Source organism: Ovis aries, chromosome 14 (genome assembly GCF_016772045.2).
Source record: "Ovis aries strain OAR_USU_Benz2616 breed Rambouillet chromosome 14, ARS-UI_Ramb_v3.0, whole genome shotgun sequence".
Lineage (NCBI taxonomy): Eukaryota > Metazoa > Chordata > Mammalia > Artiodactyla > Bovidae > Ovis > Ovis aries.
This window is the reverse complement of record NC_056067.1, coordinates 35,736,732-35,751,535: the sequence shown is the minus strand read 5'-3', so window position 1 is coordinate 35,751,535 and position 14,804 is coordinate 35,736,732. Positions and strand designations below refer to the sequence as shown.

General features: G+C 39.8%; 1 protein-coding gene across 5 annotated transcripts in view; it reads right to left on the bottom strand.

The window, feature by feature from the left end:
* The window catches only part of HAS3 (hyaluronan synthase 3), a 206,598-nt gene that overhangs the window by 143,165 nt on the left and 48,629 nt on the right, over positions 1 to 14,804 (bottom strand). For all 5 annotated transcript variants that reach the window (XM_060398429.1, XM_060398431.1, XM_060398430.1 and 2 more), the window contains exons 12-14: positions 9,389 to 9,523; positions 1,478 to 1,954; positions 685 to 742 (exon numbers count right to left, since the gene is read on the bottom strand). In XM_060398429.1, the coding sequence (XP_060254412.1) occupies positions 685 to 742; positions 1,478 to 1,954; positions 9,389 to 9,523 (670 nt within the window). The remainder of the gene's footprint in view (positions 1 to 684; positions 743 to 1,477; positions 1,955 to 9,388; positions 9,524 to 14,804) is intronic.

Genomic DNA, 14,804 nt, shown 5'->3' with positions numbered 1-14,804 from the left:
TTCATATAGCTGAAAAGCAGGAGGGGTGGGGAAGGGATGGTGCATCCTGGTGATCAATTTCCAGACCCCAGCTCCTGAGGACTACAGCACACTACGGAGACCAGAGACTATGAGTTAATTCTGCCTTCTTACCAGGTCTGCCTCTCACCCTTCTGGGGAAAGGTGCTTAACTCTCCACACCCTTTTTCATAAAGCCCCTCTCTAGATTTAAAATCCACAAATTAATAGAAGACGGAATCACAATAAAGAATCATAAATGAGAAATAAAATGACTGCAAAAAAAGTTTTGATAATGAAATACATTCTGAGATTCTTTTAGTTTAACAAGAGAGCAAAGGTGCACCATGATAGTAGCCATGTACCTAAAACGTCAATGTAATGGGAGCTCACATGTGAGGCATTCTTTCCCTCCTTAAATTTGAGGAAATGGGATTTAATCTATAGAATGATAAGTAAACATTAATAAAGGCTTTCCTATCATTATGAGATACTGAACTCTTCAGGGTCCCTTTAGGAATCCTCCAGAAATATTACTATCATGACTGAAATTAAGTCCTAGCTAGGAGGCAGGAAAATGGACAAAATGACCAGCAGGTTATGATTCTATGACTTTAGAGATTTTGTGAAAACACATGATTTAATTTTTGGTTCACAAACTTAAAGTCCTAACCAGGACTAACTTACCCTGAATAGCAGACAGATATACAAAGGTGTCTTCATGCTCCAAGTTCTCCAAGAATATCTGAAACCACAAAATATAGCAGTGACATGATTTACAAACAGCAAGCGAGATTTAAGACACCTTTAGAGCAGACTCAAAAGAATAAATGCTTGTACTCCTCTTTGCTGTAGCTCAATACTGCTCTGACTGTGACTCTTGCAGGGAAAATAGTATATATGTTTGAAGTTCCATTTTTATAATGGTTAAAAAAGGGTAGCGATCAGGGAGAGATACTTCTTGAAGTTATCTAGTACACATTAAAAGTAGGCATGGAAACCAAACTCTGGAAGAACAATTCTCACATTTTTTCCACTACAGCCCACAGTAGATAGCCCGTTCTTAGAAAAGACGTGACAGACTACAGGCCATGACACACAAGAGGCCAGGTTTGGGGCTACGTTCAATGAATGGCATATCTGCTATAATTTGATCCTTTTCTCTTGCACTCAAGAAAGCATATGGAAATGCAAGGGCAAGACAGAGATGTTATTACTGGGATAACCTTGAATCTGTTCTAATTTATTTAAAAAAATCTTTTGCAAACTTCAGCTCTTCAACTGACATTAGTAACAGCCTGTAAAAACTCTGGCCTTCTGCTCATGTTCAACTGAGTCTTGCTTCTGTAGAACAATTACAATTTCCCCAAGGGTGGCCCAGAACAGGGCCTGATACACAGTCAAGGCTCCTGGACAGTGGCCTCACCGCGTGTGTGTGTTCTACTCACCATGTTTATGTGTCTGAGTGTGTTCTACTCACCTTGAGAAGCTTCTCCTGCATACCAAGGATTTTTGCTTCTCTCTGCTCTATCCAGCGAGAAAGAGTTCGCAGGGCAGCAGCCCGTGTTGGAATTTGAGGATCATAAGCTGATAAAAGAGCTTCCTGGAGCTCTTTCGTGGTTACACTTCCTGATTTTTGCTTTGCAGTGGTGCTGGGCTCACGGACTTCGTGAGAAGCAACATGGCTTTGCTGTGGTTCAAGGTGGCCATGAGACACATCACTATATCTTTCATAACTGGTTTGTTGCTGCTCTTCCCTTTTACCTTCTGGATCCTTTTTGTTTAGGGTACTCTGGGCGGCCACACTGACAGTCTCAGTGGAAAAGGCTCCATGAGTAGAGATGGTAATGCGGAGATCAGCAGCAAGTTCCTGGATGACAGGGTCAGGGTACATGCTGGAGACCTTCTCCAACAGAGGCAGCAATTGCTTCAGGATAGCAAAATCACTTGACTTCAACTACAAAATGAAATTTTAAAAATGCAAACCCAAATTAACATAGCAGATGCTAATATGACCACAATATGAGCACAATATGGTACTAATATGAGCACAAGGCAACAGACGCTAATAAAAAGGGGCTGGAAGCAAATCTTGTTCCTGGCGTAATTCACATATAGCCTGAATCTGGCACTCTAACACTATGGTCTTATAATTAACATTTACTGAATACTTACCGTGTACAGGTACTTTTCTAAATTAAAAAGTACATCAGGAACAAATATTATTACTATTTTTCCCCTTCCCTCGCATATTATTACTCTTAATATTTATAATCTGATGGGCAAACCTGGCTGTTATTATTTTAATTTGCATTAATCAAACTAATTGCACTATTAAGCATCCTTCCATGTTTATTAACTGTCTATATTTCTTCTTCTGGGAACAGCCTATTTTCATCCTTTGTACCCCACTTACCTCTTAGACTTGTTTGTCTCTACAGTTTTTTTAAAAAATTTTATTTATTTTTTAATTGAAGGATAATTGCTGTACAGAATTTTGTTGTTTTCTGTCAAACATCTACAGCTATTCTTACCATGACACATTTTAATACCCAGTCATATGGTGAAATTCTTTTATATTTTGAATTGTATTATATTATTATATTTTTTACTAGGAAGTACCTTTTGCCCTAAAAAGATGAGCTCACATTAGCAAAGTACTTAGTGCCTGACACACAGTAAGTACTATGTGAATGGTTTAAACATAAATACAATAAACAAATCACACACACACATATTCACAGCCCTATAAAACAGTTACTATCTATATGTTAAACAGGGTAGGGACTTCATGAGTGGTCCAGAGGTTAAGATTCCACACTTCTAGTGCAGGGGATACAGGTTCAATCCCTGGTCAGGAAACTAAGATTCTACATGCAGGATGGTGCAGCCAGAAATTTTTTAAATTTAATTAAAATTAAAGTCACACAGCTGAAAGATGGTAAGATGTGAACCTAATAAATCTGGCTCCAGAGTCCACACTTTTAACAAATGCTACACAGTCTCATTTGAATGAGTAACGCTATTCTTAACTGCAAGATCTAAAGTGGCTGGTCAGCATACAAGGGTGCCTCAGGCCTGGAAGGGACTGTGATGGTAACTGGCAGAAGGGAAGTTCCCCTAGAAAATGAGAGTGAAAACTACTTAAGATTTTATTCTCTCTAGAAGCTTTGTTCTTTTGGCACCCCACTCCAGTACTCCTGCCCGGAAAATCCCATGGATGGAGGAGCCTGGTAGGCAGCAGTCCATGGGGTCGCTAAGAGTCAGACACGACTGAGCGACTTCACTTTCACTTTTCACTTTCACGCATTGGAGAAGGAAATGGCAATCCACTCCAGTGTTCTTGCCTGGAGAATCCCAGGGACAGGGGAGCCTGGTGGGCTGCCGTCTATGGGGTCGCACAGTCGGACACGACTGAAGCGACTTAGCAGCAGCAGCAGGAAAGGTGCATGGGCAGTCAGTGAAGAAAAATCAGTGGTGATCCTTTTCTGTCTGAAAATACTGGAAAAACTGTCATATGAAGCTTCATGAAGCCCTGATCATTTGAAAACCTTACATATCTTAAATCCTCTTTAGAACAAGGAGGAGTATTTATTATTCACTCATTCATGCACTTCATTATCCAACCAACCAATCAATTAATCAACTGTTTTCACAGGACCTACATAATATTCTCCTATTACACTTCAGCTTCACAGAATTGTTATTGTTCATTTTCTCTACCACTTTCCTCCCAAGTAAATGAAAACTTGAGATATATGTCAGGTTTGTACCTGGAATTTCACAATAAAAATATATATCACCTAAGAAAAAGGTCCATTTTATCAAAAATCTGTGGTACTGGAAAAGATATTTTAGGATAACTGTGCTAGCGTTATCACCATGTTGGACTTCATTCAGTGCCTCTATAGTATCATGTGTCTTTGTTTTTTCTTCAAGTATCTGAAATGAGAATATCTACTTATACCTATAGTGTAGGGCTTCTTTTTCATTTCTCGTATACATAACAATTTCTTCTTAAAAAAAAAAGTAAGACAAATAAACCAATGGAACAGAACAGAGAGACCAGAGATAGACCCACATAAATACAGTCAACTGATCTTTGACAAAGACGCAAAGGCACTACAATGGAGAAAAGATCAACTTTTTAACAAATGGTGCTAGAACAACTGGACATCCATAGGCAAAGAAATGAATCTAGACATAGACCTTACACTGTCACAAAAATCAACTAAAAATGGATCATGGACCTAAATGTAAAATTGCAAAATTATAAAATTCCTATAAAATAACATAAGAGATATCTAGCTGACCTCAGGAATGGTGATGGCCTTTTTAGGTGAAATACCAAAGAAATTCATGAAAGAAATAACTGATAAGCTGGGCTACATTAAAATTTAAAACTTCTGCTCTGCAAAAGGCAATGTCAAGAGAAAAGATAAGACAAACCACAAACTAGAAGAAGGTATCTGCAAAAGATACATTTGATAATGGACAGTAACGTAAAATACACAAAGAATCCTTAAAACTCAACAATAAGAAAACAAACAACTCAATTAAAAAATGGGTGAAAGACCTGAACAGATGCCTCACCAAAGAAGATAGCAATTGAAGATATGCTCAGCGTCATATGTCATCAAGGAACTGAAAATTAAAACAACAATGTGACAACATGACACAACCATTAAAATAACTAGAATCTAACACTAACACTACCAAACACTGATGAGGATGAAGAACAAAAGAAATTCTCATTCAGTGCTGGTAGAACAAAATGGTATAGCCACTTTTGCAACACAGTCTGGTAGCTTCTTACAAAACTGAACATATTCCTACTATACACTTGAACAACTGAACTCCTTGGTATTTACCCAAATGAGCTGAAAACTTATGTCTACACAAAAACCTACACACAGATGCTTATAGCAGCTTTACACATAACTTCTAAAACCTGGCAGCAACCAGATGTCCTTCAGTAGGTGAATGGATAAACAGATTGTGATATATCCAGACAATGGAGTATTATTCAGAACTAAAAAGAAATGAGCTATCAAACCACAAAAGACACTGAGGAGCCTTAAATGTGTATCTCTAAGTGAAGGAAGTCAATCTTGGAAGGCTACAGAGTATACGATTTCAACTACATAATGTTCTGGAAATCGCAAAACTAGGGAGACAGTAAAAGATGAGGAGTTGGGGGAGGAAGGGATGAATAAGCAGAGGATTTGGGGGTTAGGCCAGCTATTAGGTACAACACTATAATGGTGGATATTATATATTTGTCAAAACCCATAGTGTACACTAAAAGGGAACCCTAATGGAAACCACAGACTGTAGGTGATAATGATGTATCAATATGTGTTCATGGATTGTACCAAGGTACCATTTGGGAGCCAGATGTTGATACAGCAGGAGAGGCTTTGCCTGTGTCAGGGCAGGGGATGTACAAGAAATCTCTGTACCTCCTGCTCAATTTTGCTCTGCACCTAAAACTGCTCTAAAATATAATATCTATTTTTAAAAAATAACTGAGTTTTCTCCCTATTTTCAAACTTGGTCACTGTGCAATTCATCTTATTCCACTCTAATCACCATGGGCAGCTACGTGGATTCTGAACCAAATAGTTTCTAAGGAAATGAAAGTTACGTATTTGTTCAGCTTCACAAGGCTACAGATTTCTCACTATGAGAATAACCAGGGAAATCTAAGACTACAAGTGCCAACTATTTGTTTATAAATGTTCAAAAATGTTTTTGAGGTATAAAGTAATATTTACTTAATTGATAAATGAGAAAACTGAAGCATTAATTATCAATTATTTTTCAAGGGTCACCAAGGGCCACTACCAAAATTGGGAAGTGACTGTAGTCCTCATTTTCCCTCCTGCCATTGCTTCTCGGCACAGATCTCACATCTAGATCTCAGAACTCTGTGTAAAAGCCCCGAGGCTGGAAAGAGCAACCCACAGGTGAGTGACAGACTCCTTCATCTGGCTGCCTCTTTCCAGTTTCTGGAATGTTTCCGGAACAGAATGAGCAGTGCTATGTCAGCCCACTTCTACAATCTCCTCTAGGAATGGAAGTTAGGTAATGACTTGGAGTAGAAGTTAGATTAATGACTTGTTCTAAATTTCTGCAAATTCTCAAATTTAGAAACTGGTGGTTAGATCAGTAGGGGTAGGATTAAGGGTGATGGGTGGTCGGAGAGGGCATGTCCTCTAAGACCATGGTCCCTAACCTTTTTGGCATCAGGGACTGGTTTTTCCTGGAAGGCAATTTTTCCATGGACGGGAGGGATGGTTTCGGGATGACTCAAGTGCATTACATTTATTGTGCACTTTATTTCTAATCTAATGCCACTGATGATCTGACAGGAGATACTGGTCTTTGGCCTGGAGGTTGGGGACCCCTGCAACAGAGGAGAACTTGGGTGGTCAGCCAGAGGAGAGCATATGTACCTGAAAACCCCCCACAGGAGACTTTACAAAGCTCCCCTGGGGGACAAATACACTCTCACTCTGCCTTACCTGCTGCAGTGAGAATTATTATTTTGGAAGAATCCAAAAGTCTCTTCCAGCAATAAAATGCTGACCGAAAAAATTCCTAACTGAAAAATATTTACATTTACCTGTGTTCTCATTTTTGTATATCACCTATGTTTCTTCAGATATTTAGCTAAGCAGTTTATATGTCTAGGTCCTTATTCATAATGTTACTGAATTTACTTACAAGTGGAACTTGAAGGTAAACTCCATGAGGGAACAGACACTTGATAAACATTTCCTAAATGAGTTCATCCTATGATACTCTTGGAAAAGTATTAACTGCATGAAATCTCAAGGTTTGGGTTCAAGTTCCAGCCCTCCAAGACCACGTCTGCTCCACGAGGCAGGGCTTCAGAGGACTCTGTGGGCCCTGGAACATCATGCATAAACTGCTTCCTGAGGGCACAGGGAAGTCATCAACACCATACTTTTACTGATGATCAGCCTTGACATTTAGAAAATATGTTTGGAATCACAGCTGTCTAGCTAGCAGCCTTAAACCTATACTTTCTCCAAATCAACTCCTCTTCTTAGACACTATGTTCTAATAATCATCTTATTTACATAAATTAGAAAGGAAAGAAAGGTTCAAAAGCTATTAGATTCTGTTTCATTGGCTAAAACAATGAATAATGATCAGGGATAGGTACAATGAAACCATCTAGACTTTGAAGCAAAAATCTAGTCTAGCCTGACAATGAACATCTGAAAACATAATTCAGGACTGTTTTCTCTAATACAAAGACAGAAAACCTAGCATTACTATAGAAGCCACTTATAAATCCTTCAATCAAAGACAAAAAAAAAATAATAGATCTAGGGCAAAGGTATAGGGGTGATGTCTTATGTTCACTTGAACTGCGAAGTCAGAGGAATTCAGGATATAGTCGGTGAGTCAGGATGGCTCATGGAAGGGCAGGGTCACGGTAAAGGCTATGCTACATCTGCATCAATCAGATGAATATCTGTTAGAACAGGACTAATCTGCATAGTCAGCCCCACAATGACGGACTTCAAAAAGGGACTGGAGATTTCTGTGTTCTGTTTTATGACATGGTTTGAAATTCTACGTGTTAAATAAGCAAAAAAAAACACACTCTCAACTATGGAAATAAAGACTATTCAAATCAATACTCAACGAGAAAAACACACATCAACCAGGTCAACTAAATCCACTAACGGTACAACTTAAGAAAAATTATTCCAGGGACTTCCCTGGTGGTCCAATGATAAAGACTTAACATTCCAAAGGCAGGGGGTGCCGAGTTCGATCCCTGGTCAGGGAAACTAAGATTCCCACATGCTGCTTAGTGCAGCCAAAGAGAAAAACAATTTCATTGGTGAACTCCTCCTTGACAGTTCTAACAGGAGGAATATAATACAGCAACTGAACCAAAAGTTTTTCCAAAAAAATAAAAAATTAGAAGTGCTAAGTAAATCTACCAAAAATGGGTTTCACATTAACAACAGGCCCAAATAAAATTTCTTTTCTCCCTGGAGAAGGAAATGGCAACCCACTCCAGTACTCTTGCTTGGAGAATCCCATGAATAGAGGAACCTGGCAGACTACAGTCTATGGGGTCGCAAGAGTCGGACACGACTTAGTGACTAAATCAATCCTAAAGGACAAGCTGCTGCTGCTAAGTCACTTCAGTCATGTCCGACTCTGTGCGACCCCATAGACGGCAGCCCACCAGGCTTTCCCCGTCCCTGAAAAGAATCAGTATCAGAATTTAATCCTTAAACTCAAAAATCCATTCCCAGAGGAGTTCCCCACTCACTGCTAAGAGTTCTGTCCAGTTTGATTTCAGGGAAGATTTCATAATACTTGCACTAATCCTATTTCACTTTGTCGCAGTCTTCTAACCTAATGTGGTTATGTCAGACACACAGGTGCTTACCTTTCCACCTTGTTCTGACTCCTGTCTCTACAGTTCAGCTACACAGCCTTCTATCAGTGTCTTAAGTGTACAGAGCTCCTTCCTGCTTCCAGTCCTCATACATGATGCTCTGTCATTGAGAGAGGCCCCTCCATCTGCCCTACACACACTCCCAAACTCCTATGCATCACGTCTTACCTTAAACTTATAGATAGTCCTTATGGAAATCTCCCCAGCCTAGGTTAGATGTTATGTTCTCTTGGTATCCTCTACTTCTTGCTTGAGGTACTTCACTCAATTCTATTTTTTGACACAATCATTTAATGCCTGACTCCCTCATGGGTTCTAAGCTTCACGGCAGGAGGGACCATGTCTGCTTCACCCACTGCCCCATTTCCAGCACCTTGGCTCAGCATTTGGCACATAACAAGGAGGCAATACATATTTTTTGAGTGAATAAAGTTAAAAAATTATAAATTAAATATGTAAAAGATATATGCACTGGAAACAAAACTTTTAACATGCCACATGATATGAGTTGAACAATGGATCCTGTGCCAAAATGGAACTATTGAAAACAGGGAATCCTATGTAGCCAGTAGGTTACAAAGTTTCTTCCCTGACAATAGCAGCAGCGACAAGGGCTGAGCTTCAGAGAACCAGTACAGTGAAGGCCAGAGAATCTAGTACTCACCACAGATGCAAAACAGGTATTTCCAAATCCAGCTTATGCCCGGTCAGAAAGGGCCCTGCCCTTTTATGGGGAAGTCTACCCAGGTAACAAAGAGGAAGTGGCACCGTTTTCTTGTCTTCTACTTGGAGAGAATTCTTATCAACAACCTGACTTGTTTGTCCCGGTTCTCCTGTGTGCAGTAGCCATTCTGACTTCTCACAAGGGTATGGATGGGAAGCAACACGTTTTCCTCTCCTCCCTCCTTTCAAGTTTGGCTCACTTCTCCAACTCACCTGAACGGCTCCTCCCAGCATGACGGCCACCAGCCCCATGGACATGCTCAGTGTCTGTGACTCCACAGTGCTCTCTGCCTGGTGGGCCAAGCTTGCACATGCTCGCTGCAGGGTTGCTGCTACAAAGTCCACAACCTACCACAGAAATGAAATTTAGAATCAGCAAGGAGAAAGAAAAAAAAAACCCTCAAAATTCTCTTTACATCTGATGTCTACATCTTCATTTTCTCCCTCATCAACGTCACAATAGCAAGAAGCTTCAAGAACAACTGCTACTGAGCAGCAGGCACGGTGCTCAGTGCTCTACATGCACCAGCTCAGCCAGGTGTCATATCAACTCGAGGATGTACTCTGGTCCTCATTTTCAGATGAAGAATCTCAGATTTAGAGAGGTGATTTGGAGGACTTCCCTGATAGTTCAACGGTTGAGAATCCACCTGCCAATGCAGGGGACATGGGTTCAAACCCTGGTCTGGGAAGATTCTACATGCCACAGGGCATAAGCCCTAGACCACAATTACTAAGCCTGGGCTCTAGAGCCCAAGCTCTGAAACAAGAGAATCCACCACAGTAAGAAGCCCGTGTACCGCAACTAGACAGTAGCCCAGGCTCGCCAGCACTACAGAAAGCCCCTGAGCGGCAACGAAGACCCAGCACAGCCAAAAATAAGTAAATACATACAATTTTTAAAAAGAGGTGATCTGCTCAAAGCCATACAGTCAATAAATGAGAAAGTCTATTTACACATTCTCAAATCTTTAATACACCATCTTACCTTCCTTTACTTTTTGTGAATTTTTGCTGGGAAATTTAAATGAAAGATAATTTGTTAAATTTCTGACCATCTCCGAGTGTCTTACATCTGCTTCTCCTAATGAGGATTCCTCCTCAAATATTCCTTACTCCCATTTTGACAGTCTAGTTCTAGTAGGCGAAGAATATACAAAAAGGCATTCATTTTATTTAGAATTCAATGTCCCCAAATGATCTGCACGACCAATCCAGAGTCATTTTTCAAAATATTGAATGGTTTTAAAGGATTAAGATTATTCATATATAAGAGTTTACACAGCATCTGGATAACAACTAAGCCTTAAATGAAATTAATTTGGTCAGTATTATTTTAACTGCGCTTTGATCAATCATCTTAATTAGAAACACATTTGAATAAAAGACACCTACACATACCCATATATGTGCACACACATACATGTGCACACACTCACACTTACATTTAGGATTAATGGCTCAAAAGGGGAAAATCAACTTGAAAATGGGATGGCTGAGATAGGTCATAATAAGCCTCTAAATAACATGCAAGCTTGTGTGTTCAACTCTCTAGGCAAATCACATGCTATGCTAGAATCTTTATTGCAGACTTAAAGTCAGGAGAATGGCTTGTTAACACTTGTCTTTTGGAGCTCAGGCAGGAAACTAGAAAGGCTATTAAAAGTTCCACTTACTGGAATAAACAACACGGGTTATGGCAATTTTCACCACCCTCTCAAACCTGAGAATTTATTGATAACTAGAAGTTAAGGACACTGGCTTTTCCCAGAGAAACTGGTGCATCTACTATCTTGGGTTCCACCTATTTTGCCTTCAAAGAGTCTTCTAAAGCACTCCTTGATTATAGGAAGCTTCTATTTCAGCACAAATACACTGTTAAAATGCTGGAACAGAATTATCTAGCCTTCCAACTTTTTCTCAATTCCTCTCCTCTATCTCTCTGCCTAACTACCTACTGATCTATCTACTCCCCTATAGACTGATCTATCTACTGTGCTTAATATTGCTAAACAAGTAGCATGATCCTAATTTTGTTAAGAAAGAAACTTTCAGTTTATATGTGTATTAAAGGAAAAAAAAACCTGGGCGCTGTTAACTGGTATGACAGCCAGCTGCTATTGTTATTTATGACGTACCTTTGCCCCTAAACTTTCCTGTAACAACAAAACCTCTATACCCATTTTGACAACACCTCCTCCCCCACTAATCATTTCCTGTAATTTTATGAACTGTCAGCCAAGAGAATAGATAGGTATGTGACTGCTGTTGGTTCTAGAATTTATGTATATTGAGCAGACAATGGAAGACATCTTTATTTTTTACTTAAACATTTTTGTAAAGCTATGTAACTCTAAAAGCCAAATACTCGTGAAAGTTTATAATGAAAAAATGGCAGTTGCCTACTCTATTTCTCCCCATCTGATTCTACAGAGGCAACTGGTTTTACTTAGCTATTTTAGTGACAATAGTAAGCATTTACAATTTACCAGGTACTGTTCTGAATTTATTATAGGTATTTACTCACTTAAATCGTCACAATGATCCTTTGGGGATATGTAAACCTGTTGCCAACACTGCCCTTACAGATGACTGTAAGGCAGCTGAGGCCTCACTGTTAAGTCTGCACACTTCGACTTAATCCTCCCATTCTGCAGCGTACTGCATCAGCCAAGTTCAAAGTCTTTGGGTTCAACCTCTCTCAACAATAAACCTCTAGTCTTTTGCTGGGGAGGGGAGGTGATTGTACAAAGTTAAAGAAGGAATCAAATAGTCTTCTGATTCTTGTGGAGCTTGTCAACATGGTTCAAATTCAGCTCCATCTTTAGGGCTCATTTGCTGCCCCCAGTTCTTCCAGGCTTCTGCAGGGAAAAGTGGTTTGCTTTTTTTCCCCTTTTTTTTCAAAAAACTTTTAACAGCTCTTTAGAGGCACATGGCTTTGCTTCCTGACTTCTCTCATGCAAGCACTTAGCTTTCCATTTTCTGAAGTTGCTACCATCTTCAAGTTTCCAAATATTGTTACTCTCTTTGACCCACTGTATCTCCTTTCCTGCTCTGCTGGTCACTGTGGTTTCCAGAGGGAACAGATAAACACCATCTTTTGTTCAATAAAGCATCTTTAATCAGAAGTCTCCACTTTTTAAAAAATTTGTACTTCGATGTGGCTTAAATATTTTTACAGTGAGCAGGTGCAGGTGTTACTTATATTAAAAAATGTAATATATGAAAGTAGAACCCCTTTTACTCTGCCAATTACAGTGATCTAGTTACAGAATGGTGCAGACGGTGGCAGTTTCCTGGAAGGGCAGGAAAAAGGGAATCTGGTTCATTCCACTCCATATACACTGGCCCCCTTGCTGGTCCTGCCACACTCTGGGCATACTCCCTCTCATCTGAAACACTCTTCCCTTAGGTATATCAATGGCTCCCTCCTTCCCCACTTCAGATCTTTGCTCAAAAGTTACTTTTCTCAGTGAGATTCTCCACGACCACCCTATTTACCTTACCACACTCCCTTCACCATCCCTTTCCTTGTTAGATTTTTTTCTCTCTAGTGCTTATCACCGTCTAACATGCTGTGTATTTCGGCTTGTTTACTGTCTCTCTCTATATATATATGAATGTAAGCTCCATGAGAGCACAGATATGTCTGTTTTGTTCACTGCTATGTCTCTGATACCCAGAAGAGTAGGTGGCACATAGTAGGCCCTCAATACATATTTACGGAATAAAAGAACTTGGGAGTTGAAACAGGGCTCTGAATCAGTAAAGATCATTCCATGCCTCATTCTTCTCTGCGTTATCTCATATACTAATATGCCATTTGCCAACACAGTTTTTAAATTTTTTCATCTTTCATCCAGGAATCCTTCAATATGCATTTGTAACAAACAATGTGTCTTTTTACATAACTGTGCTGTGTTTAGATGCTCAGTCATGTCCAACTCTTTGTGACCCCATGGACTGTAGCTCGCCAGGCTCCTCTGTCCATGGGGATTCCCCAGGCAAGAATACTGGAGTGGGTTGCCATGCCCTCCTCCAGGGGATCTTCCCAACTCAGGGATCAAATCCAGGTCTCCTGCATTGCAGGCAGATTCTTCTATACTGTCTGAGTCACCAGGGAAGCCCAAGAATACTGGAGTGGGTAGCTTATCCCTTCTCCAGGGGCTCTTCCTGACCCAGGAATCTTCCTGACTCAGGAATCAAACTGGGGTCTCCTGCACTGCAGGCGGATTCTTTACCAACTGAGCTACCCGGGAAGCCCCTTTTACGTAACTACCATACTACAAATACACAAAATACAAATTCCTTTTATCTTCTAACACTGGGTCCATGACTTTTACAAAAATGTCTTGATAAAATTGGTTTGTTTGAATAAAGAACCACTCATTACACTCCCCTGATAGGACTCAAGTCCCTTTTAAGCTGCAACAGCCCTGTCCCTCCTTAATGCCATTTATTTGATGAAGAAACTGGGTCATTTGTACTATGGAATTTCCTGCATCATGGATTTGGCTAATTGTTTCTTCATTGCACTTAATTTGCTCCTTTATCCTGTGGGGTGGGGGTTGTTTTATATTGTTTGGGGGTTTGGAGAAGAACACTTCCTGGTGGTATGGCATACGTCATACTGCATTACATGAGAGGCACATAATAGCGTCTGCTTCTCTTCTTATAGTGATGCTAAGATTACTCAGCCCAGTGAATTCTCTGGCAGTCCAGTAAGTGGGACTACTTGCTTTCGCTGCTGAGGGTGCAGGTTCAATCCTTGGTTGGGGAACTAAGATTCCACAAGCCGCACAATGCAACCAAAAAAAAAAAAAAAAGATTAATCAGAATAAGCTGAAATATATAGGGAAACATATACTAACACTCTTTCTTTGACTCTCTGAAATGAGTCGAAGAGTCGGACATGACTGGACAACTGAACAGCAACATACTGATATTAGCATTAACCCTGAAATCCACCAAAAATAAAATGGACAGGCAGATGGAGATAGACAAAAATGTGATAGAGCAAATACAGTAAAAGACTAATGACAGAACTAGGTGGTGGATATCCAGATAATCACTACAAAATTCTTTGAAATTTTGAAAGTTTTTATAATTAAATGCTGGGAGAAGAAAGGATCAGATGGTTTGGGTATATTTGGCCTAATACATTCATTATAAAGTATCCCTAATGGTTTTTGTAGACATTGATGATTGCTACCTCAATCAATTATTTCATTAGGGAACTGCAAAATATTGATATAATTTTCTAGTTCTCATTTTCAATTTTCCAGCTGTGGCTCTTACACAAAGAAAAAAATTTCTTCATTGACTAATTACATGGAAACATAGTTCCCACAGGGAAAATAAATGTCTTATTCTTTCCCTGCATTTATCGATTTACAAAGTAGTGAACTGATCACCAAGGAACCTCCAAAGATGTCCTACGAGATACCTTTTGGGGGGAAACTTGATGCATTTCAATCCACTGCAGGCATTATTCTTTTTCATGCTCAAATTGTCCTACCTGTGGTCAGTGGGAGCCCCTCCAAGTTAACTTCTGAACGCTACTGGCATGAGCCTGTTAATCTCAGATTGCTTCCTGGTTTTCAGGCACAACAAGATGCCCTGAGGCTTA